General features: G+C 41.3%; 2 protein-coding genes and 1 long non-coding RNA gene across 7 annotated transcripts; 1 reads left to right on the top strand and 2 right to left on the bottom strand.

Moving 5' to 3' along the window:
- LOC106605299 (uncharacterized) lies at positions 1 to 25,834 on the top strand. 2 transcript variants are annotated; one of them, XR_006769917.1, is made up of 6 exons: positions 1 to 187; positions 7,710 to 7,842; positions 8,521 to 8,649; positions 23,347 to 23,414; positions 24,259 to 25,299; positions 25,381 to 25,834. It is a non-coding gene; the product is annotated as an uncharacterized lncRNA (long non-coding RNA). The 2 variants fall into 2 exon arrangements; XR_001328821.2 differs by having other exon boundaries at positions 24,259 to 25,834.
- On the bottom strand, positions 3,656 to 7,680 carry LOC106605295 (protein rapunzel). Of its 2 annotated transcripts, none has more exons than XM_014200772.2 (3): positions 7,272 to 7,680; positions 5,394 to 5,890; positions 3,656 to 5,206 (listed from the first exon to the last, which is right to left on the bottom strand). In XM_014200772.2, exons 1-3 carry the CDS (start codon positions 7,296 to 7,298, stop codon positions 4,516 to 4,518), a joined length of 1,215 nt encoding a protein of 404 aa, XP_014056247.2. In that variant the 5' UTR covers positions 7,299 to 7,680; the 3' UTR covers positions 3,656 to 4,515. The 2 variants fall into 2 exon arrangements, with proteins under 2 accessions (XP_014056247.2, XP_014056248.2); XM_014200773.2 differs by having other exon boundaries at positions 7,331 to 7,678.
- Positions 13,306 to 25,823, bottom strand: LOC106605297 (protein rapunzel). 3 transcript variants are annotated; one of them, XM_045718426.1, is made up of 4 exons: positions 24,669 to 24,766; positions 21,067 to 21,123; positions 19,258 to 19,603; positions 17,341 to 18,637 (listed from the first exon to the last, which is right to left on the bottom strand). In XM_045718426.1, the coding sequence occupies exons 3-4, from the start codon at positions 19,441 to 19,443 to the stop codon at positions 17,933 to 17,935; spliced, it is 891 nt and encodes a 296-aa protein (XP_045574382.1). In that variant the 5' UTR covers positions 19,444 to 19,603; positions 21,067 to 21,123; positions 24,669 to 24,766; the 3' UTR covers positions 17,341 to 17,932. The 3 variants fall into 3 exon arrangements, with proteins under 3 accessions (XP_014056252.1, XP_014056251.1, XP_045574382.1); XM_014200777.2 differs by lacking the exons at positions 17,341 to 18,637; positions 19,258 to 19,603; positions 24,669 to 24,766 and adding exons at positions 13,306 to 16,776; positions 25,794 to 25,823; XM_014200776.2 differs by lacking the exons at positions 17,341 to 18,637; positions 19,258 to 19,603 and adding an exon at positions 13,306 to 16,776.

Genomic DNA, 25,834 nt, shown 5'->3' with positions numbered 1-25,834 from the left:
AGGAAGAGAGGAGTGCCACAGTGCTTAGTAGAGAGACCACATAGGGTAACCATGAGTGTCCACCAAAGTCTGCTAAATATTTAGATACAGTTATACTTGTACCAGTGTTGTGATCCAGAATGTTATTTTGTCTTACAGACAATTTTACACCATTTAACTTGCTATGGTGTCAGTCTCAAAGGACAAGGTAAGAAATCCAAACAATTTGAAGAATATGTATTGTATTTTCTCCATGCTGAAGTTCTGTAGTGACTGGTTGTACAGTATATGTGCATGTAAGAGAGTGAGAGGTGAGTGCGTGTGGGGGTGAGTGAGAGTAAAGAGAGAGAGAGAGAGAGCTAAAGAGAGAGAAAAGAGAAAAAGAGAAAACAGAGAGAGCACATGTTTTACAGAGCACACTGAATTGTTTAGATGAATATACAGATTACAACTTCAATTCACTAATGGTTTTGTGGACAGACAAATAACAGCAAGCCTGGGGGACTATTTATAGTCCTGCTACAGGGAACCACCCAGACTGAGGTTGAAGCTGGTACTTTACTCTAAATGTGACCCTTTCCCTGAAAGACTAATGTCTAATTAAAAATCCACACAGCTAGTTATGACGTGGATTGTTTAGATGGGGATTCTATGTAGATTCCAAACTATTACTTCCTGTGCGTTGACAATCATAGATCGCTGCTGTGTGGTTTCCTGATTTCCCTTCCTCCATTTCCTCTTTCTCACACTTTCGCTCACACTCCTTATACTCCCCAGGGGGAAGGCCTCTTAGCCCCCTCCCCACACACACTCCATAGCCCTTAACACCCAGCTCATACAAGGCTACAGTAGATGAGTCCTCTAACTGAATTGGTTGATATACTGAACAGTATAAAAGAGGAACTACTCTGTTTGCAGTTTGGGGAGGAGGGTAAGTGTGGGGGAGGAGAGCAAACAAGAAGTTCTGGCTCTTATCTCCTAGAGAGAGAGAGAGAGAGAGAGAGAGAGAGAGAGAGAGAGAGAGAGAGAGAGTGAAACAGCCATGACACAGACAAATCGGCTGAGATTCTTGGCTGCTGACGTGATGTATAAACCGTTATGAGGAGAGAAATTTTGCTGGGGGAAGTCTAGTCTACAGTATACTGCACAAACTTAATGGGGCCTTGAGGGGAGAGCACTGAGGGCATGGGGGGAGACCGGAAGTGTTGCCCAACATGAGGGAACTGTTTGAGGCAAGAGCACATGGCAAAAACACATGTTTGGTATTTCACCATAAAGATGTGTTCTGTAGACATTCCATACACTATTTCATAGAGTCCCATATACCACTACTCCTAGCTGAACACCCACAATACTACAGCCCCAACCGCAGATCCTCCAGCCAGGAGAGAGACCTTTTAGAGAGTCGATCCTGAGTGCTGGGCTGGACCTGCTGCTGTGTGTCACTGAACAAATGTTTTAATGCTTTTTATCGGATTAGCCCACTTAAAGAGCAGCAGGCTGGTCGATGGTCCATTCCGACTGATGGGTAATAACATTATCCTGGGCTGGGATTGGCAGAGACAGCCAGGCAGAGCCATCCTGCCATTGATTCAGAACCCTCCAGGGCCACTCTGATGCTGCCCTCCATCAAATCACTCATTTGTTTATGAAATATTGATATTAGCTGCGATCTCTTCCTGAGGATGGGTAAACGTGGCTGGTAGGAGAAGAACAGTGTTTAAACAGGACTTTGGATCTACTAGATAGGGTTTATTAGAATTCCTGAGCAGGTTAAAATATTAAATCCAACAAACCTGTTGCTGATTGGTCATTAATGTCCCCTAACATTAGGGGGCTCAGCCATTCTGTGCAAACAACATGATGGATTTCGTGTCCTGTCTCCTCAATGCTGATTGTCACAGAGTGGAAGTATATAGGCATAGATTCCAATGGAAATGTCAGCCTTCACTTCTTTTCTATTTCGTCCTTATTTTGGGGCGATTTGGAGATGGAAGACAGGGATCAATACTCTGACATACTCTGACATACTCTACTTACATCAGCTACATGTGGTCCTGTTGAATTATAGGAATCTTTGAATACTTTATGAAAGTGAAAGTAAACATCAAGATGTTTTGGAAAATGTCTTCAGATTAGGATTATGTTCTAGTTTTGAAAGGTTTAACATTTTACCACATATTGCAAATAATCTGGTATGAAAAATCTAACATGGTCATGCACAATATATGGTAAAAACCCTAAAATGTTAATCCCTAACTGCTTTGAGACAGCTGCAGATTGTCATTCTGAGGGAGTCTTGGAGAAGACCAATGAGAAGCCTGTTGATCTGTTTGTTGATAGCGCCCTCTGTCTTCAGAGTAGCTCCATGTCACCATACAACCTTTCTCATTCATTATGGAGAAACCCAGATAATATTGTCAACCAGATGAACAAAGTAACCTTAGCTCCTTCCCCACAAAGCAGACTCCCTCAAAAGATCAGGCTAGCAAACAGAAGCTTTGATCGTTCCATATTGTCAGTTGGAATTGACGTGCTATCACAGGGAAAGCTCTTTATGCAGGAGTAGAGCTCCATGGATCAATAGACGTTACCCAGGAAAAGCCCACAGAACCACTAATGAATACAAGAGATTCCATGGGTTTATGCTGTATGGTTTCTGCAATAAGAGCTGAACTAACCACTAACCTACAGTAATAAACAGACCATGGAGAGGGACAACAATACTCCATTCCTGTATTTAAAAAAATACAAATGTAAACCCCACCAGCCTATGAATTGAGACGTTGCAATTATTTCCATACTTATATACTATACTGTGGTAGGCTGCATGAAGAGGAAAATGAAGTCCAGGGATGCCCTGTTAACCCCAATTTTCCATCCTCCAGGGAAAAAGTTGGCAATGGAATTCAATTTTGTGGCATTGTTTATCCTGTTGTGATGATGCATTTCACCAGTGGTCTGCAGGACAGGTTTTATGGGGTGTTTGAAGAGAAGTGATCTTTCATGGTGAATATTTGACACACCCATCGGTCTGCAGCATTCAATCTCTTCAAACACCACCTGTTTTTCAATGGTGGTAAATGTATGATCAATGAGACCCTTCGTATGGAACTCATACCCTTGACTATGAAACTCAACCTTCAGAGAGGAGAAATGTTACCCTATTATATCACCCTAGTAAACAACAAGAAATCTCCTAAACCCTGTTTTCCTCACACATCCCATAGACACATTAAGAGAGGGTGCATGGAAGACAAGAGGATGATTAAAAAAGGTATATTTCCTACTGCACTGTATATTACAGACTGCGCTCAATCAATTTTGACAGGCTGGATTGACAATAGTGTACCACTGAGGCTAAAACCCTGGCAGAACCGTATAGCTACTCCACCGGCCAAGAAATTATGGCCGTTTCCACCGCTCTCCACCTCCAACACCGATAATGAGTGATTCCATCATGCTGATCCAAGCACTTTGGAGCTCGTCTACAGGATATTAGCGCAGCCAAAGGTTATTCATAGACTATCTAACCAAAGCTGTGGACAGGAAACGCTGACTTATGTGCAAATATCAATTCAATTAGTAGGGGCCCCGGTGAGTGCGGGTGCACTAGCTTGCTTTAATGGCAATAGACGTCAACATGTTTACACAAGACAGGCAAGACACACATATATACATCCAATAACAGCCGATGTGTTGCCGTTTATTGTCACAAAGTATAATGACAAATTTAGAATTCGGATGTTGTTTTTATTATGACTGAATTAGTAGGAATTAGAAAGATTAGTCAATTAAACATCACTTCACATCCATGCTGTAACAACTGGCATGAATAATCTGTTCACAAATAGGCACAGCTAGGGAGGTAATACCATTAAAGTTCTGCTACTGCAGCATGCCTGCTATGGGTTCAGAAGCAAGGGTTTGAGTGTATTGTGAAGACAAGGCACAGTAGAGAACACTGCCAAGTTGTTTTCACGGATGGCAAAATAGCTTCCATGCTCTCTTTCACTGTAATGTAGGCCAGCCTCTGTCGTAGAGAGACAAAATGAGAGCATAGCTCAGCAGTTGCAATCTCATCAAAATCATCTCTGTGGAATTGTGGGCAGCAAGGTTATTCCTATCTGGTAGTAGGGTAAGATGCATTGAGTTAAGCTATTTAACTACGAGAGAGTATTGAGTAAAATTTGGTCATAAGCTATGGTAGGGGTTAGTTACTTATAATAAAATGCATATACAGTTCATTAAATACTCTGCAAACACTGGACTATTGTAACACTGCCTCCAATTAGCAATGCATTCAGATTTCTATACAGTGAATCTAATTGCCACCAAAGCTACTTGCTATACACAGTGCATAGTATTACGTAATGGATAGGACAAACTGCATGTCGTATTCACAAAACCGCATCACCATTTACCATCATTTCCCACACGTCCTCTTTGAGTCGGTCAATTCAGAATTTAGAATAACCCTTCAGGTTGATTACATAATGATCCCTATTTGTCTGACTTGTTGCACCTCTATCAGCATCACTCTGAGTGTATGCACAGCGCCACGTTCTTGTGCCTCTCCCAGTAGTGACAGTCCTCAGGGAAGCTCCAGTTGGCCTCACTCTGCTTATGGTGACTGACAGCATGCACCACAAACCCTGCCAGCTGCTTCTCCAGGACCCCCACCACGGACTGGGCATCACCCTTCTTCCCCGGGCCCTCCATCAGTTGCCGGATGCAGTCGCGGGGCACTGGTTGGGGACTGGTGCTGTAGGAAACCACCAGGTTGGTATCGTTCACCTGCAGCATCTCAAACCAATTCTGACCGGCCATGTGTTGGAAGTGGTCCCCGGCACGCCAGTTCCGATAGCTGCTGCCAGAGTGGTTGACCACTCGGACCGACCAGCTCACCCAGTCGTACTTCCTGGTGAGAAATTCCTGTACTTCCTGAGCCGTGTCCTGAAGATTGCGTTCCTCTTTTTCCTGGAGAAGACGCTGGGCGTCAAGGTAGGCCTGTTCAGGGAAGGCTGCTACGCAGGCCTCGATGCATGCCTTCATCTTTGATTCCACTTCCTCGATTTTTCTGCTCCAGACGTGGATGGTTTCCTGCTCCTCATCGGGGCCCTTGGTGAGGGCACAGTGGCCCAGCAGGGAAATCAGGCCCAGGCAGAAGAGCTCCTTCATCCTCACACAGAAGTCCTCCAGTACGCGCCTGTTTCTTGCCTCATACCTGAGACAGATGGAGAACCAACCACTCAGTTGTTATGAATAACAATAAAAGTAGTCATCCTATTTACCATAATCACAAGTTAGCAGTTCAAATTCATGCCACAAGTGTTCTCAAACTACAACACTCAACAAATGCCATGCTCCCCAGGTGCGGAAAGGCCCATTAAGCATGGTTAAGAACACTTTACCTCTCCACCACCTCCAAGATGGACTCCCCAAAGCTGTTGGTGCCCATCAGAGCATCATACAGCACATACAGGTTCTTCTCCCCTCCGGTCTTGGAGAAGTGCTCCAGAAACAGCCTCTTCTTGACCTCCTGAAACTGTGGCTTGGCCTCCAGAATGCCCATATATTTCCGGAACTGGTTCCTGATGTTCTCCTCCACCGAGAAGTACTGGGAATCCAGCCTGCCCTTCTTAATCTCACAATCAATGTCCTCCAGCTGGGTGGACAGTACGTCCAGCTTGTTCCTCACGGCCAGGAACTGCTCTTTGACATAGAAGACCTCTTTGCTCTGCACGTTGTCCAGGGCTAGTCGTAGAACAGGGGCGGCTGCCACACAGAGAGGGAATAGCTCCCCTACTGCGCTGGCCAACACCTCAGCCCCTCGCTCAAAACTCTCCATCACAGCCTCGATGGCCTCTTTCTTCTGGGCCACCACCTTCTCCAGAGGACTTGCCATGCTCTGGAGGGAGAATCAATAGGAAAGTTAAACTATGTGTCAATGCTTGGCATAGGTGTGCCAGTCTTCAGGAATCATGCTCAAAATCTGGAGGGAAAAGCTGCATAGTAATCTCAACTAAAGTGGTTGAATGCCCTATAATAACATTTAACATTCAAATCCTTATTGGGGCGCAGGGTGTGAGTTTTCCCTCCAGAGGAACACACTTGGACATTTATGGGCCACATCGCTATTCAATCTTAAAGGGGCAATCAGCAGTTCCTACATACATTTTTGGACTTATAAAGTAATGATATGTACCCATTGATTCCTGAAAAAATATAACTTATAAATGCCTCATGAGCTTAGTTCAACTATCGTACTGTATCAGAACCAAAAATATAAGCTTGTTTAACTCCAATGTTTGTCAACAAAGTCAATGTAAACAAACATATATTTTTTTATATTATGGATGGTCAGTCCTTACATCCATAGGACTGTTTATGATTATTTATTTTTTCGTTACAAACGTTATCGCAGTGGGGTGTTTTTTGTTATTGTTTCTACCGCTGATTGTCCCTTTAATGATTGACAGTCAGTAAAAAAAAATACATAGAATATCATAATTAAATCAATAAAGTGCTGTAGTCAGGCCGCAAGTGTAATCACTGGCCATGAATGCCACTATTTACAGACACGTTTTCGAGATGCTTGTATACAAGAGCTACATTTTTATATGTCTGATATTGTCAAGGTCAAAGGTAAAAATCTGTATAATATTGAATGAGATGCAACATTTGCATGTAAAACAAATGACAATCTAAAGCCAAAAGGGATGATACATTTATCATGTCATAAAATGACTGAAATAGACAGAGGTGTGAGCAGCCCTTCACTGGGTCTGTTTATGCCTCATTTGGTATCAGAACCGACCAAACTCAAGCAATATATTTAAAAAATCCCCTAGGATCCCTTGTCTGCAAACTCTAATAGGCTAAATGATTGCGTCCTTGGTCAGACCACAATCCGTAGAGGATGGACCGTCATACAGACACTGCGTCATTTTGAAATACATGATGTCTAAATAAATAAACACCAGTTAAATGTGTTTTATTGGAATATCTTCGATTATGTTTTTGCCAACCGTCTGTGTTGTAATATCCAATGTTTGAGAAAAAAATATTAACAATTTATAGCACATTTTGATACTGAGTTTAATTTACTTCTACATTTGTATTACTCCAACTGCAATTAATAACTATTGCAGTCGGGTAGGTAGAATAATATAATAATTCTGTGTTTTTATTCATGCCCATGTATGATGGAGACGCACTGTATGGGTACATTTACGCACGCATTTGGCTAAGCCCCATGAGTAACACTGGGCACACCTTGCAGTCCTTACCCCTGTCTTGTTGTTCGAGAAACCCATTCCTCTCTTACAACAGCACAGCGTTTCTTTACCTGGTAGTGGCTCGACTTGTCCTTCACGCCCGATCAGCCCCAACAGCTGCAGTTAAGATTTTTTTTCTTCAGTTTTCCCACAGCTTTCTTTTCACTGTGATGTTGAGGAGAGGTACAAAAAGAGAGCAGGATTCACCGCCACGCATTTAATATCTGCAGTTTTATACGTAGAGACAAAGAGAGAGAGGTGGGAGATAGATAGGGGTCGAGAGAGAGAGAGAGAGAGAGAGCGAGAGAGGAGCGCACACTATGCGGTGGAATATTTTTGGATTCCCTCTCCCCTGTCTTTACCGCCAGTGCTTACATTTAGATGATTTTGGTAAGCTCTTATGAGAGAGGGAAAGATAGATGTGACTGTGACTGACTGTAATTTTCACAGATTCTCAGGTACAGGCGTTTGGCTGAAGATCTTGGAAGAAGACTATTGCGCACTTTGCGTGAAAGAGTCAGCTCTTGAAAATGGGTGCGGGATGTGCAGAAATGGTCTATTCTGAAATTGTTAAAACAATTCGGTATGTACAACACTTTTGTATAAATGTGTGATAGTGTGACATGTTTTAGCAGTTAAGACATTGATCGATGGGTGAGACGTCGATACCTTTTACCGAGCGCATCTCCCCTACAGGGAAAGCTTTTATGTACTACCTATAGCAGATAAAATATTTTGTAGCCTAATCTTTTTTGTTTAACCAACATTCTATTCAGGAGTTTTCTTATTGAAATCCAATTAATGAAGTGTTGTATACAATTTGGGAATGTTCATGACTGTTTGAAGCTTTTTGACCTCATAATCCAAATAATATTGTGCCATGTTGTGTCTAATATTGTATTGGCTTATATGACAGTTCAATTACATTGATGAAATTGGTCCATTTTACAGTTTTTTACAATGAATTGAAAGAACTCCCTAGTGTCTAAAACAATTAATTGCATCAGTTTTATTCCCCCCCCTCTCTCTGTGCGCGCCATAGACTTGGTGCGCGAGCGCGCCTCGCCTACTCCCAATCCCCGCATGATCAGAAACCATTACGCAAATCATTATTTATAAATCATTATAATATGCCTATAGATTTGGTTAATGCACAATTATAACTTTCTATTCATTGATATGTTATGAAACGATGACATAACACAATTGAATTTAACGGCATTTAATTGCCATTCAATAAAACATATATCCTATTTTTCAGTGTCTTGGAAGCATGCAGCGGCCTGTCTCAAACGATGACTTCTGACTGATGCATAAAGTTGTGGGAGCTGCACATATAGGCCAACTGCACATGAAACAAGTGAATCCGACAAGTCATGAAGTTATGCAGGTAAGACAATATCCTATTTCTCAGACAGTTGGCCTACTTGTCTTAATACATCTCAGTTTTGGTCCACCGACTCAGGGGAGGGGAGTGTGGGGGGAAACCTGTTTTTCCGGCAGGCATGGGGACATACCACAGACGAGTAGCCTATATCTGTGTGCGCTGTCTAGATGTATCTTCTTTAACAGTGCAGTGGCCTAAAAACAAAAGCAGACTTTTAAGTAAGCCTACTCTCATAGTAACATATTTTCCCAAATTAATGTATTTTTCATTTAGACCCACCATGAGGCTTATCAAAACGGCCCATAGGCCTATACACTGACTTTGTAATACAGTTTGGTATACACCAGGCCCTCTGGTGGAAATATACAGTCCACTCTTTGAAAAAAGGGTTATTTGGCTGTCCCCACAGGAGAACCCTTTTGGGTTCCATGTAGAATCCTCTGTAGAAAGGGTTCTACATGAAACCCAAAAAGGTTCTACCTGGAAACAAGCATCTTCACGCAACAGCATCTCCTGGCAACTAGAAAATGACATTCACTAATAGATCATAGTGATTTATTATAACGATGTTATAACTACTTATGAGTTATGACAGCTAATAGCAAATGTTAAAATGCACTTCATCATTAGGTATTAAATTCACTTATATGGCATCGTGTGTTGGTGCCTACAGTAGCAGTGCTACCACGTTTACTTATCAGGATTCCAAGTCTATTCTGACACCTGGAGGTATGAAATTATGCTACAGCAGGGATCTCCTACCCTGTTCCTGGAGAGGAACCCTCCTGTAGGTTTTCACTCAAACCCCAATTGTAGCTTATCAACCAGCTAATTATTAGAATCAGGTGTGCTAGATTAGGGTTGGAGTGAAAACCTGCTGGTAGGTAGCTCTCCAGGAACAGAGATGGAGAGCCATGTACTACAGCCACTACCTGATTGGCTTTTTGCAACACATGGACCCAATCCCAAAAGGACCCTATACATTTATTCTTATTTATTTTACCTTTATTTAACTAGGCAAGTCAGTTAAGAACAAATCCTTATTTTCAATGATGGCCTAGGAACATACAGTTGAAGTCGGAAGTTTACATACACTTAGGTTGGAGTCATTAAAACTCGTTTTTCAACCACTCCACAAATGTCTTGTTAGTTTTGGCAAGTCGGTTAGGACATCTACTTTGTGCATGACACAAGTGAGGATTTTCCAACAATTATTTACAGACAGATTATTTCAGTTATAATTCACTGTATCACAATCCCAGTGGGTCAGAAGTTTACAAACACTAAATTGACTGTGCATTTAAACAACTTGGAAAATTCCAGAAAATTATGTCATGGCTTTAGAAGCTTCTGATAGGCTAATTGACATCGTTTGAGTCAACTGGAGGTGTACCTGGGGATGTATTTCAAGGCCTACCTTCAAACTCAGTGCCTCTTTGCTTGACATCATGGGAAAATCCCAAAGAAATCAGCCAAGACCTCCACAAGTCTGGTTCATCCTTGGGAGCAGTTTCCACATGCCTGAAGGTACCACATTCATCTGTACAAACAGTAGTACACAAGTATAAACACCATGGGACCACGCAGCCGTCACACTGCTCAGGAAGAAGACACGTTCTGTCTCATAGAGATGAACATACTTTGGTACGAAAAGTGCAAATCAATCCCAGAACAACAGCAAAGGACCTTGTGAAGATGCTGGAGGAAACAGGTACAAAAGTATCTATATCCACAGTAAAACGAGTCCTATATCGACATAACCTGAAAGGTTGCTCAGCAAGGAAGAAGCCACTGCTCCAAAACCGCAATAAAAAAGCTAAAGACTATGGTTTGCAACTGCACATGGGGACGAAGATCGTACTTTTTGGAGAAATGTCCTCTGGTCTGATGAAACAAAAATAGAATGGTTTGGCCATAATGACCCTCGTTATGTTTGGAGGAAAAAGGGGGAGGCTTGCAAGCCGAAGAACACCATCCCAACCGTGAAGCATGGGGTTGGCAGCATCATGTTGTGGTGGTGCTTTGCTGAAGGAGGGAATGGTGCACTTCACAAAATAGATGGCATCATGAGGGAAAATTCTGTGGATATATTGGCGCAACATCTCAAGACATCAGTCAGGAAGTTAAAGCTTGGGTCTTCCAAATGGACAATGACCCCAAGCATCCTTCCAAAGTTGTGGCAAAATGGCTTAAGGACAACAAAGTCAAGGTATTGGAGTCGCCATCACAAAGCCCTGACCTCAATCCTATAGAAAATTTGTGGGCAGAACTGAAAAAGCGTGTGCGAGCAAGGAGGCCTACAAAACTGACTCAGTTACACCAGCTCTGTCATGAGGAATGGGCCAAAATTCACCCAACTTATTGTGGGAAGCTAGTGGAAGGCTACCCGAAACGTTTGACCCAAGTTAAACAATTTTAAGGCAATGCTACCAAATACTAATTGAGTGTATGTAAACTTTTGACCCACTGGCAATGTGATGAAATAAATAAAAGATGAAATAAATCATTCTCTCTACTATTATTCTGACATTTCACATTCTTAAAAGAAAGTGATGATCCTAACTGACCTAAGACAGGGAATTTTTACTAGGATTAAATGTCAGGAATTGTGAAAAACTGAGTTTAAATGTATTTGGCTAAGGTGTATGTAAACTTCCAACTTCAACTGTACATGATGCACTTGTGGAGATCTGATAACATTAGACATATGCAATCAATATGGTAATAGCTCCACCTTGCCCTCTGATAAGCTAAGTGGAAGTTTTACCATATTGCATATATACAAGTCAAATCCTCTCAGATCTTTGCAAGTGGATAGGCTCTAGGGGTCCATTTGGGATTAGGCCATGGACTCAGGGGCAGACTGGCCATAGGGCAGTTTGAGCAAATGCCAGATAAATAGTTAGTTTTTTTGTTTCACAAAATTATTATTTGGCGAATAATTTGGGTATTGGGGAAGAAAATGGGCCAGTGTGTTAGAAATGTTAATTCCTATTTCTGGTCCCAGTCTATCCCTGCATGGACTTCTCAATTCTCAGCGCCTACCTTTTTCAATGTCCCAGATAAAGTCAGGTCCATAATTATTGGCATCCTTGAAAATGAGCAAAAAAGACTGTATAAAATAAATAATACAAATAATACAAATACTGAGCTACTGTGCCTACAGAAAGTCTACACTCCCTTGAACTTTTTTCCCTACAGATCTACACAATCTACTCCACATTTTCAAAGTGAAAGAAAGTTATACAAAAACATTTTGAAATAATAATAATAATACCGAAATATCATAATTGGATAATGTGTATTTTGCATTAAGATGTGTGTAATTGTCCTACAGAAAAATAAAATCCCAGGGTTTTCAAAAGACTGAGGTGAATTATTTTGATCCTAACAAACTCCCCAGTCTCTGCCGGTGACAACCATACCCATAACATGATGCTGCCACCACAATATTTTAAAATACAAAGGGATCAGCAACTTTACATTCACTCCATATTACTGGCCTGTATGACAAAGGGAATAAAGAAGCCTGTTTTTAAAAAATCCACTCCAAATCATCCATTCTGTTTGCAACAAGGCCGTTAAGTAATACTGCAAGACAAAACAGCAAATAAATAAACTTTTTGGCCTAAATTCAAAACTACATTGTGGTGGCAGCATTACATTATGGGTATGCTTGTCATCGGCAGAGACTGGGGAGTATGTCAGGATCAAAATAAATATTAAAGGAGCAAAGCCAAAGTAAAAAGTTAGAGAAAAACCCGCCTCAGTCTTCTGAAAACCTAACCCTGGGATAGGGTTTTATTTTTCAGTGAGACAATTACACACATGTTAATGCCAAATACACACCAGAATGGCTTTCCAAGAGATGTACCTGAGTGGTCTAGTCTCAGTCCTGACTTAAATTTGCTTGAAAATCAGAGACAATATTTGAATATTGCTGTCCATCAATGATTCCCAACCAAATGTAATGAGCTTGAGCAATTTTGATAAAAACAATGGATATATGTTGCCCTAAGAGTTGTGCAAAGTTGGTGGAATGTTATACCAAATGATTCACAGCTGTAATGGCTGACAAAGGTGCTTCCACCAAGTATTAACTAAGGGGGGGGAGACTCCAATTATGATTTCAGTTATTTTGTATTAGTATCGAAATATTTCATTAACCTTCTTTCACTTTGAAAATGTTGAGTAGGTTGTTTAGATCTGTAGAATTTTTTGGGGAATTTAATCCCTTTTTAGTTAACATTTTTAGGCAGCAAAATTGAAGAGGGTGTAGACTTTATATTGCATGCTCAAAAACATTAATAAATTATTATTTTATACTAATACAATTGCTCAGAGAACGAAAATATATCATTTTTAACCCTATCTTTTGAGACTTGTTAAAAGTCTCAAAAGATAGGGTTAAAAATGATAGATTTTTGCACCCGTTTTCAAAACTCTAGCAGCCTCCCTTTGCGACGGTAACTACACTGAGCCTTTATCGAATTGTATTATTTATTGTATACACTTTTTTTTAATCAAGGGTGCCAAAAATCATGGACCTGACTGTATGTATTGCCCCTCATCATCATTTTGAGATAAACCAAGTTAAAATGATAATACTATTGTGAATTCCTCAATATATTTTAATGCATAAAATCAACCTAATACAAGTGATATTTAACTTTCAATCTTTATTGATAATGCTGCATAGTACAACCAGGCAACAAAGAACAACATAACAAAAAACAGGCTATGAAGTTTAAATGAGGAGCATATATTTTCAGAAAGCCCTAAAGAGGTAAATATATTCCCATCTATTCATTTTAACAGTGCAGAATTATAACTATTTAACAGCCATACATCTCGGTTGTAACAATATGAAAGACAGGGACTGGTACCACAGAATAGCCATTCCATTGAATATAGGGTTATGAAACATAGATATGGAGAGCTCTCTTGGATCTGTGAGCATAGAAATGGCATCATTAACACTGGAAATCTGAGTAGTGGGGTTAATAGCACAGAAGAGATCAAATCAAACAGCAGTGCTTTAGAGCACAAGGACAAATGAAGTAAAGAACAGAAAACATAACTTTGTGAACCCTTTCTTAGGCAAGACACAGTAGGGACCACAGCGTAAGAGGAGACACTGTTGGTCAGGATTCTTATCAAAATAAAAACTACTATGGCAAATTAAGATATATAAAATCCCGAAAACATCTACAAAACATCCCCATAATGTATTTGAGTATTTTTCTTTATATATTACATTACTTTTGGTGTAAATTGCTTCAAAATATGAAAATAATATAATAGATTAAGTGAAAAGAAAGGGGGTCACAGAGCAAAGATAATTCCCCAGAAATCAAATTATTTAGGGTGTGTTCGTAATTTGCGCGCTCTGGGCCTTCATATTTTTTGAGTGTTGTCAGATTCTCCGTTTGTATATTCAGAGCGTTTTGCTCTCGGAGCGTTTAGAGGGCACAATGGACGCTCTGGCCGGGGAGTAGGGTTGATCTGAGCGTTCTGACCTCACAACGGCAGTCAAGCACCTAAGCTAACTGGCTAAAGTTGGCTAGCTTGCTAGCTACTTCAAGACACAAATGAGAGAACACCTCACTCATGTTGTCTATAGAGTGTTGGTGACTAACTGTGCTGCTGGCAACAATTTAAATACGTTTGCTTTGCAGATGTTTACTGACATCGGTCATATTCAACGGGTGTTGCGTGTTCGAAAATGAATGTGTTATTCTGCGCTCTGACACACTCAGACGAGAGTGCTCTGAAATCGTAGTAGATGGCCAGAGTGAATTTATGAACGCACCCTTGGTAAAAACAAACAAACATTTTTGCTAATACTTAATTTATCTGAGATACAAGCGAACCCATAAGAGAGGAAGCACTTAAAGCTAATGTATACTTTGACCTTTTGTATTGTTGTGTGATTAGTTGTCACATATAGTTTAGTGTTGTCACTGCACTTGGTTGGCTCACATCACACCCACCATAATGTAGTGTGTTCATGAAAACAAACAAACACCAAACAATATGGTTGAAAAGGAAACAGTAGTGTTTTTGGACAGTATAGTAGGCCGGTTTTGGTATTAAATTAAAACAGGCTACAAGTGTTTAGTGTTAGTTACAGTATGATTATCATTCCACTGACTTCATTATCCGGGCCAAAGCGCTTTGACAGACAGTCTAGTGTTTTTGTTGAATAATTATGGAAGCAACATAATGCTAGTGTTGTGTGTGTGGGGGGGGGGGGTTAACTATAGGATCCCCGCCAAAAATACATTCTTAGATAACTTTGGATATTTGTTTTAAGTTAGATTTTGGTTAAGTTAGATTTTACGGTGCATTATTTATCAATAGTTTTTTTATGCCATTTCCAATTAAATGCTAAATAACAGTTCATTTAGCTGCAGATATATAGTTACAAATTACCCACAGTAATAAGTAAAGTAATACTAATTAACCAACAGTAAAGTCAATTGTTTTTGTATTTAGGCAATTGGCATGCTATGTTAATAGTGTCCACAGTATAGATAATGTTTTTTTTTACTGAAAGTGCTAGGTTGCATCAGTGGCACTATTAGAATTGCATGGAGTATATATCTGTTCAAATAGATACCCATTATGTTGAATCTTACATTCATGCAACAGAATGAGCCTGTTCTCTGTGTCTCCCTCTAAATCACCAGCAAATACCATCAAGAGAACATATTTTTCGAAAGTGCTGAATATTGTCAGACATTAAAACCACTCCATCTTACTCTTTAGAAGATAGGAATGGCATAGTTAAATCTAATTGAGAGCCAGTCCAAATGTTGATCGTCAGACCGCTGTGTATGCAGGTTTCCATATCAACATTCACGTATATTATATAGGTCTGTTCATTGACTACTGCTGTGGATGAGGCAAATCACTAACTGTTTTCATTCAATCTACTTACCTCTAACTCATAGATACCAACAGTGAATAGCCATGTGATCACTAAAGAATAATGAATCCACATCACATGAGGCTGCTGAGGGGAGAAGGGCTCATAATAATGGCCGGAACTGAGCATATGGAATGGCAAACACCCGGAAACTGTGTTTGATGTATTGGATACCATTCCACGAATTCTGCTCCAGTCATTACCACGAGCCCATCCTCCCTAGTTAAGGTGCCAGCAACCTCCTATGATCCACATTGATAGTCAATTAACTGGTTGAATAAATAGAGATGTTGTATACACAGCTGTCCTGGAGTAAGGAGAAAAGTGATGGGGGGGTTCCTAAGTCATAGAGGGAATGTGGAGAGAGTCCTACGTATGGAGGACAAGTAGCAGCCTCTACACCTCCTTCTCCTCCTCTTCTTCACTTGCATTTCTGGAGGGCCTCCTGCATCCTCTCCTGCACGTTCTCCATCTTCTCGGTCCACTCGTCGCTGATGCCCTCCTCGTCATCTCCGATGACAGCGGCGTAACCCATGAGGGCGATTAGGCCGATGCAGAAGAGGTATGTGAGGCGCGTGCACAGGTTCTCCATGGTGCGGCGGTCGCCCTGCGAGTGCTTCAGGTACACCTCCAGGATGGGCCGGCTGAACAGCTTGGGCTTGCCCACCACACCCTCGTAGAGTGTGTGCAGGTTCTGGTCGCCTAGGTCATTGGAGTAGCTCTCCTCGAAGTCGTCCTTCTTGCGCTCACAGTGCTCGGGCCGTGCCTCCACCATCTCCATGAACTTGCGGAACTGGCTGCGCAGGTTTTCCTCCACACGGCAGTACTGGCCGTCCAGCGTCTCCTTCTTGATCTGTAGCAGGGCGCCGCAGTTCTGCTGGGACAGCTGGTCCAGGGCACGGTTGACCGAGCCAAACTCGCGCTTCAGTGTCCGGATGTCCTCATCGTCCACGTGGTGCAGCACCACTCGGATTAGAGAGCCGGCCACGCCAAAAATGGGGTTGACCACAGCCGCAGCAGATGAGATGGTGGCCACACACTGCAGCACCTTCACCAGGCCCTGTTTCAGCTTGGCCCGGTCCTCCACGATCTCCATCTCCGACATGATGACAAGCAGGGGGTCACGAAACAGAAGTCAAAACCAGGTAGTGCTTGAAAGGGTTGGGGAGGATGGTAGCTTCTGATTGAGAGACAGGAGTCTAAGAGAAAGAGAGAGAGTAGAGCAATCTATTTACAAGTTCTTAAAAAAAGAAAAGAGAATGTTTTAAACTCTAATAGTGTTACATTTAAGACAAAAAAGTATCTATATTGTTCCACACTACACAGAGTTAATGTTACACTTTCGAAAGTGTTGGCTTTTTAACTTTTTTGCTTTTTTTAGGGGCGGCAGGTGCCTAGTGGTTAGAGCGTTGGGCCAGTAACCGAAAGGTTGCTGGATTTAATCCCAAAGCTAACAAGGTCAGCTGTCGTTCTGCCCCAGTAGGCCGTAATTGTAAAAAAGAATGTGTTCTTAACTGACGTGCCAAGTTAAATTAAAATGTTAAAAAATTAACACTCACGGAGTTTCTGTAACTTTGTAAATAGTTTGAAATGAACACTGGCCAACACTGTTGAAAATCAACTTCATCAGTATGTTGTACGCTTTGCAACATTCTCTGTGTAAATGTTTTGAACCTAATAAAGAAGACTATATTTTATCACCATTGGTGCCATTTACATAACTCCATGTAAGAGCATAAAAATGAATAACAATTAACAACAAGTGCAAAAAAGCATTTATTTAGAAAGTCAAGAAGCAAAAGTACACTTAATCGAAGGAAGAAAAAACTATGATATACAAGGTTACCATAAAGTATGCATTCAGACACATTTCTGAAAATAAACATGACAGAGTCGGCAGTGGTAAATAGAAAACATGAGGGCTGAAGTGCAACACTAATCATAGCAAAATATTATACAATCTAGATTTAATCCATTCCATTCATTGACAAAGAATATCACCCACCACCCAAAAGGAAATTCTTTTTATTTTTAAATTGAGGGAAGAGGACTAGTCTCCAAACAGCTTTTAACCTTACAGGGATACTTCTGGATTTTGCCAATGAGGCCCTTTATCTACTTCCCCAGAGTTAGATGACTCGCAGATACCCATAGACTTCCAGTCATTGCGCTAATGCTAGTTAGCAGTGACTCACAAAACTACCTTAACTTCCTTCATACTGGACACAGACATAAAAATAGAACCAATGAGTTCATCTGACTCTGGTGAAGTAGATAAAGGGCCTCATTGCCAAAATCCCAAAGTATCCCTTTAACGCCCTCATATGCCCACCCGACCCTGGGAGTGAATGAGGATCAGTTCCCCTCACACTGAGCCAGCGCCTCATCCATCTTGGCCTGAATCTTCTCCACCCTGGGGGCCCATTTCTCCCTGACTTCAGCCTCATCATCCTCTGTGACCACCGTATATGCCATTAGTGTCATCAGGCCCATGCGAAAGACATTAGCCAGTTGGGAACACTTTTTCTCCATGACGTCTCGGTTTTGCTTGTAGTGCTCAAGGTACACCTCCAGCAAACCCCTTTGTTCAAAGGTTTTATTCTCGTTTATGACACTGCTGTAGTATGTGTCTAGAGCAAGGGTATCCTTGTCTCTCTCATAGACTTCCTGGAAATCTTTCATGTAGCGCTCTCTTCCCTCAGGGTCGTTTTTGAACTGTTTCACCATGGTGTTGAGGGCGGTGTACTGGTGCTTGATATACTCCTCATACTTGCTGTACTTCTCATTGACCTCGTTCAGGTGAATCTGGTTCAGAATCTGCTGGTTTGTCTTGGAGATGCTTTCCAACTTGGCATGTATGTGGCCCAATTGTTGGGTGTCCAGGTCTTGGGTGAGGTCTTTGGCGACCAGGTCCTTTGTCACCTTCACCACTGCAGTGACAATGTTGAAGAGTGGGTTGATGGTGGCGGCGAAGGAGGAGACTTTCTCCATGCCTTGTAGGATTATGACCACTGTCTCCTTGTCCATGGCTGCTGCTGCACATACGACTTCACTGTCGTCCTAGAGAGAGAAGAGAGTATTTTAGTATGTACATCGCTCATGTCTGCAAGTAGTGCCAACTTTATTGCATTTGAATCATGTGGGGTGATTTGCTTTGACTTGTATTCAGAATATTCAGAAAGCAGCCTTGTGAATATTTAATAAACTTTTTAGTGTGTACGTAACATTCTGCAACTGCATCTGGAATGTAGCTGAATAATAATAGAATATTGTCATACAGCTGAAGAACAGATTACTGTCTGCTCTTTTAACATCGGCTGACTCTCTACAAGATTGGGACACAACATTATGCCCCTTATTTTTAACAAACAGAACATTATAAGTATTCTGCTGTAGCCAATGGCAGATGGTTGCTGTCCAGTTCTGAAACTGGAGTTTAAAATACCATATATGTCACACATTAGATGGAAATGTTAGTTAAATAAATACTCTTCTCAGAGTATTGATTAATGTACCATTTTTTATGCAATCATTGGAAGGGATTACATCTTTTGATATCAGTGTGATCTACAACTTGCACTATTCAATCTGAAATTGTGACCAAAAAATATGTTATTGTGCTAGATAAATTCAATGTCCATTGATTTAATCTAAAATTATGACTAGTAATCGAATCTTACCTGAGTCAAGTCTGTAGCTGTTTCCGCCTTCTGGTTCTGTAGTAGTACTCTTGGTAGTTGTGGTTCTGTAGTAGTAGTGGTAGTAGTAGAAGTAATAGTTGTAGTGGTCTGGTACTGTGGCTCTGTTGTCTCTGAACTAGCAGCCTTTACATCCATCTGTGGACCTTGGCCAGTCCTCCGTGCCATGTAAGGGCAGGGTGTGGGAGTGGCTCATGCATACACAATGCTGATTGGGTTACGGGGAAAAGGCTACTCTTCAATCCACTTTTGATTGGTTCACTATCCCATGACTGCAGTGTCGAGTGACGCCAACTTCCATGGAAATCTTTCTTTAATGTGAATGGAACTAGAGGAATGAGGAGTGACAATGACAAAGTGCTAAAAGATTTTTGTAATATTTTGTCTTTGTTTTGTCTTTGTCTTCAGGTTTACATGGAAATTATCTAGAAAGTTATGATGCAACTGCACACACAAATAGCTACTGAGATGAGGGTGTCCATGGTTGCTGTTTCAAGACAGCTTCCAATGTAGCACATGAGGATATGTAAAACTTACTCCTCGGCCTGAAGTGTCCCCACCCCGCAACAGCTAAAATAAAAGTTTACGTAAAACAGAAATATAGGTAAAATTGTGAACGCTTTAATCAAAGTGGAGATGATATGTAGGCTACATTAAGAAGTGTCAGTGCCTTTGTATCATTGTTGTGAATAAAATATCTAAGTAGAATTCTGCATCTTTAAAATTCTGTATTTGTATCTGTTGACAAGTGAGTGGAGGAATTGTAATGGCTTACGCTGAAGGGTCTGACTAGCTCCTGGTCTGTGACTCTGATGCCTGAAATAAATAACATGCACTTACAACTAATAATCACTGTACCTGAGCACAGCTTATAGTGTCCTTTCAATTTCCAGTTGATATTGGACAGCAGTGAAGGTGTTAACAGCCATCTCTGTTAGTGAAACCTAAATCAGTGTGCTGCTAACAGCTTTGCTTCCTCAACTGTCCCCGTGTCCCCTTACTGGGCTCAAACCAGTGGTGCTCTAATCGCAAACACACGTGACCGCCACACGTGGCCGCCCTCCTTGACAACTTACTAAATAGTTGCTCTATAGAAAATGATCCGATACGATAGCACCATTGGAGACATTTAAGCTAGCTGTGTGGAGTAAGCTTATGGCACTTTCTTACCTCCATTACATTAGCATAGCAGCCCTCCTTTTCAGTATTTCAGCACAAGGCCGATGTGAATGTGCCTTTCTGGAGGGGACTGATAGCTCCAGTGAGGAAGTCATACATTTTGAGTGGTAGTTAGAAGCAATGTGCGCTAACAGCCACTGGGCGGGACACAGTCATACAGAGAAGCAGAGACGACAGACTCTGAGCACAATCTTGGTGTAAGAGAAACCTGTTGTGGGGCAGCACGGTTGACTTAAACTGTAGTGTACTACGTCAAAGACACTATATGATGCAACTGCACACAAAAAGCTACTGGGATGAAGGTGTTCACAGCTGCCCTCAACCGTACCACAGCTATCGAGCAACTGACACCCAGAGTTGTAGCAACAAACAAAATAATGTTATACACATTGCAGTAAGTTTCCATAAAACACCCTTATTATTTGACAGAAATGTAGGTAAAATAGTGAAAGCGTGATCAAAGTGGAGTATATAGGCTATATTAAGAAGTGTCAGACAGAGCCTTTGTATTATCCATGTGAGTAAAATATCTAAGTAAAATGATCTGAGTAAAATTTGTAAAGAAGTATTTGTAGCCGTTGACAAGTGAGTGGAGGAATTGTAATTGCTTACGTTGGAGGGTTTGACAAGCTCCTGGACTGCGACTTCGGGCTCTGATCGATGTGACGCCTAAAGAAAAGACAACATCCATCAAGATTTGGGGAAAATATGACTGCATCTGTGCACCAGCCAATAGTGTTCTTTCAATTTCTAGATGAGATTAGACAGCATTTCTCTCTACAGCCTTTCATGCAGTTTTTAAAAGGGGATCACATTGCCTACTATACAGAGACATTGTATTTGGCAGTGAAGGAGTTAACAGCTATCTCTGTTAGCATAGCAGCCCTCCGTTCAACACTTCAGCACCACGCTGCTTTGAATGTGCCTCTATGGAAAAGACTGATCGCGCCAGTGTAGCCGCGATATCAGCGCTAGCAGGCGAAATGTGGAAGTCGTGCCCCTCAACTGGTGGTCAGAAGCAATGGAAGCTAACAGACACTGGGCAGGACTGAGTCATACAGAGAAGCAGAGACGACAACAGACTGAGCTTAATCTTGGTGGAAGAGAAACCTGTACTATGGCAACACAGTTGCTTAAACTGTTGTGTACTACATCAAAGCCACTACTTTACATTAAGTGAAATAATTTCACGGTGCTAATTTAACCTGCACGAGTTGAATTAGAGTGATGGACATTTTCAAAGATCGGCAGTGGTTGCTAAAGGTGTACCTAGATCACTGCGCCCGAAACCGAGGTGGCTTAAAGGCAAAATGCTGGGTAATCTCTTCCACATGTTTGAAATACAAATACAAAATATGTTGTTGTTGTTTTTTTAGCTGTGTTTGTCTTCAGGTGTGGGTTTACATGGACATGATCTTGAAAGGTATTATGATGCCACATGATGCACACAAAGACCTACTGAGATGAGGGTGCTCATGGTTGCGTTTCTGTTTTACAGCTGCTAACAACAGTCACACAGCTGTCGTGCAACTGACTCCCATTGTCAGCTGTTTCTAAAAAGAGTGCACAGAAGAGATGTAGCCAAAATAAAATAGGGGGGGGGGGGCTACTCTTCAATCCACTTTTTGTTGGCTCACATGGCTACTGCTGCAGTAGAACATACAGTAGCTACAAACCAAAACAGAAGTCTAAAATCTGGAGTAGCAGTGGCATTTGGCAGTGAAGGAGTTAACAATTTTCTCTAAGCATAGCAGCCCTCTGTTCAGCACTTCAGCACCAGGCCGATTTGAATGTGCCTCTATGGAAGAGACTGATAGCTCCAGTGTCGCTGCGATAGCAACGCTAGCAGGCTAAATGAGGAAATCATGCCCTTCGAGTGGTAGTTAGAAGCAATGTGCGCTAACAGCCACTGGGTGGGACACTGAGTCATACAGAGAAGCAGAGACGACAGACAGCTCAATCTTGGTGGAAGAGAAACCTGTTGTAGGGCAGCACGGTTGACATAACCATAGTACTACATCAAAGACACTACTGTACATGAAGTTAAATCATTTCACCGTGTTCTAGTGGAGGAATTCAGAGGCTAATTTAACTTATATGAGTTGAGAATTAATGTCTGAGAAGTGATTTCTCATTCTTCACAGTGGTACTTGAGCTCATGTTCAAATGTGTTACAGAAACACGTAATTGTAGACTAAGGTGTTTTTGAAAAAGCACAGCCTTAATGTACCAAAGTCACGAGTTGACTTTGACAGATATCAGACTGAGAGCGGTGTCAAAGTGAGAGCCTGCTCATAATCTCTTTTAGTCTCTCACCTCATTGAGTGCAAATGACAGGATAGGAATGCCTGCTGAGACCACAGCCACTACAAACATACACACCAGTTGTGGGATTACAACAGTGGCTAAATGTACATGGGTTCTGGCAGAGGTTCACCCACATGTACAGGCGGAGACAAGGGTTTATCAAGAGTTGCCTGTTTGTCTTTGGTCCCACTCACTCTTCTGTGCCTGAATCTGCCAGAGGGGGCAGTAAATGTACATATTTTTATGGGGGAAAAAACTCAGTCAGATTTCAGCACCAACGATATGGACTGCGTAGCAATGTCACTCCAGAGCACGTTTTAACCCTTTACATTCAGGCAAATATTAGTTTGTGGGTTTGGATAGGTTGTTATTTAAATTAATATGGGGGAAAGAAGCAAATGGGGAGATAGTAGCTTAAAGAAATCTGATTAAAATGCCCAGTTTTCATGAGAATATGATCTGGCTTTCCCTTACCACATCGGTGAGACAACATATGCCACTTTCTGAGATCTGAAATATATCTATGGATACAATTTCTAATTCATTTGGGTAATTATTTCTCTTTTTGTGTCTTTCCCTTTACAGATAACACCACATCTGAGAAAGAACTTGTTACCCATCACCCCCGACTCAACCCAATACGGCTTTGAAAAGTAGGTCATGAAAGGGTTAATTGTTTTCTTTAACCTGGGGGGCATTTTTTTAACTTCTAAAACTAAGAAAACAGCAAAGAATTAAGTAAATTAAGAAACATAAAGCACTACTACAGACATTTTCACATTAATACTCTGTCTATCATCATCACAGAAATGCAAGCAAGCGGCAGTGTAATTTAACCCTTTGTGCAAATGAAGCCTGTGCTTAACTGTTCCTCCCAATTTAATGCTTTATAACTGGTGGTTTCAATTCTACCCATCCCATAGTAAACTGTGTTTCTACTCAGTAGAAAAGTGTATGCATGGAAAAGTTGATGTATATGGGCTGTCAACCCAATATGTTATTTCAGGGAAACAGCTGACCAGGCCCCACGCCTTAACGTCTCCCTTTCAGGTTAACCGATCACCACTGTGCTACTGTACAGCTGAGCCTTCAGAGACTCAGGACACTGCAGCACTCCCTGTTTGAAGCAGTTAGTCTAGGCCCATGTCCTGAAACCTCAAATACCACCATTATTTCCTAAATAATTAACTTAATTCTAAGTTAAAGCTGGTCATTTGTATTCAAACAACACATTTTGCCTGAGCATGAATGCAAACAAAGCAGTTGCGATGGTGCTTCAATCAGGAAGTGGGCAGTTACTCTCACCACTCTCCCTACAGTGGAGCGGCCATCTTTACAGCTCTCTAAAAAAGCACATAGCAGAGCAAGCTAACTAAATTCTACAGGTTCTCACACACTAAAATCTTTACAAAGTTTACCATTTGCATGTTTGCTCTTTATTTTAATAATTTTCTCTCTTATTGTTCAATCATGACAGCTTCCCATCTTTCTTTACAGAGCACAGCCTGTGAGGCAGTTTGGGCACTTCCCTTTGGACAACAGCCTTGAGACCAATATAAATCTGACAATAACTGACGAATTAACACAATAGACAACAATACAGTTTCTTCCGGAGTTTTACTGACTGAGTTTTACTGACTAAATCCAACCAACATCTCCTCTGCAGTAGCATAGAGCTAGCAAGCTCCCTTCCCTTCCCAGCTATGGCTCCCCCTAGCCGTGCTTCCATATTTCCTTGTTTATGCACAGCATAATGGCCTGACCCTCCCTTCTTTATAGCATTATACAGACACCACCTAGCACCTGAAAACCTCAATTTTTCTGGATATATTTTGAGATTAGAGTCTCTATATACCTAATATTCATCCAATGGCACCCTAACCATCGTGGAACATAGCTTTTCTTACCTTTACAAAGTGCCTCTCTCTATACCTCTCTCTCTCCAAAGTCCCAACCTCTAGCCTCCTTCTTCTTCCCAGAAATCCCTGCAAAAGGGGCACTTCCATGTAAGTTGAATGTGTAGGGGTGCTCATTTTGGACTCAACCATTACTGTAAAATACAGAAGGCCCCAGATGCTCAGTAAGGGCCTATTTGGGTACATAGTCCCACAGGCGTCAACATGTCCTTTCAAACGGTATGCCACTGGCCCTATAGTAAATAACCCTCCCCTAACTCCCTCTGTCCTCCCCCCCAATGGCTTTCACATCATATGGCCCATCCACCAGTCATACAGCCAATACTGAGAAGCAATTGTCACTTGCTGCACAAATGAGCTCTCAGAGAGTTTACACTGGGTTTTTGTGGACTCACCAAGCCTTGGGGCCTCTTAGAGTGGCCCAAAATCATTGCTGGGGTATATTTTGGACACACAGAGACCCCTTTTTATTGAAACAAACCATTTGAATGCAGAGGAAAATATTCTGGTGTGAATATGATGCAATCAAGCAAAAAGAGAGCACTGTCTCCAAGTGTCCCTCTCCAAAAGTGCAGAGATGTATCCACTGGGACAAGGAGCTTTCCACTCACACAATGAGAAGGTAATTAAGCTCCTGAAGTTTAAAATTTAATTTTTAAGAATGTTTTTCTTCATATATTACTAAACAAATCATCATTTTAAGGGGTGGCGGATGACAAATGCCAATTTTGGGGTCCGCACTTTGAAAGCCCAACAGGTAAGCTCACTAATTGACAGGACACATTGCAGTGCATAAGGTAAGGACTTCATTCTTGTTCAAAACTATATGTATATAGTTAAATAAAATATTTATTTTAAATATTTTAAGATGTCATATATCAATGGTGTATCGTCTCAAACTGAAACGATACATATTTACCATATAGTCTACAATATACACCTACCACTTTATTATAATATTTTATTCAGCACTAGCCTATACTAGCCTACAGTTGAGAGCATGGTCCTGAAACAAGATAACATGCTAATGTTTTTAAAATAAGCTTATCAGAAAACGAACAAAACATAGCCTAGCAGTTTAAGACTTGACTGAGGGCCAAATTTGATATAGCCTACCTGAATAAGCAGCTATATTTCAGGATCTGACAGTAGGCATC

The sequence above is a fragment of the Salmo salar genome, chromosome ssa05 (genome assembly GCF_905237065.1).
Source record: "Salmo salar chromosome ssa05, Ssal_v3.1, whole genome shotgun sequence".
NCBI classification, from domain to species: Eukaryota; Metazoa; Chordata; class Actinopteri; order Salmoniformes; family Salmonidae; genus Salmo; species Salmo salar.
This window is presented reverse-complemented; position numbering and strand designations above follow the sequence as displayed.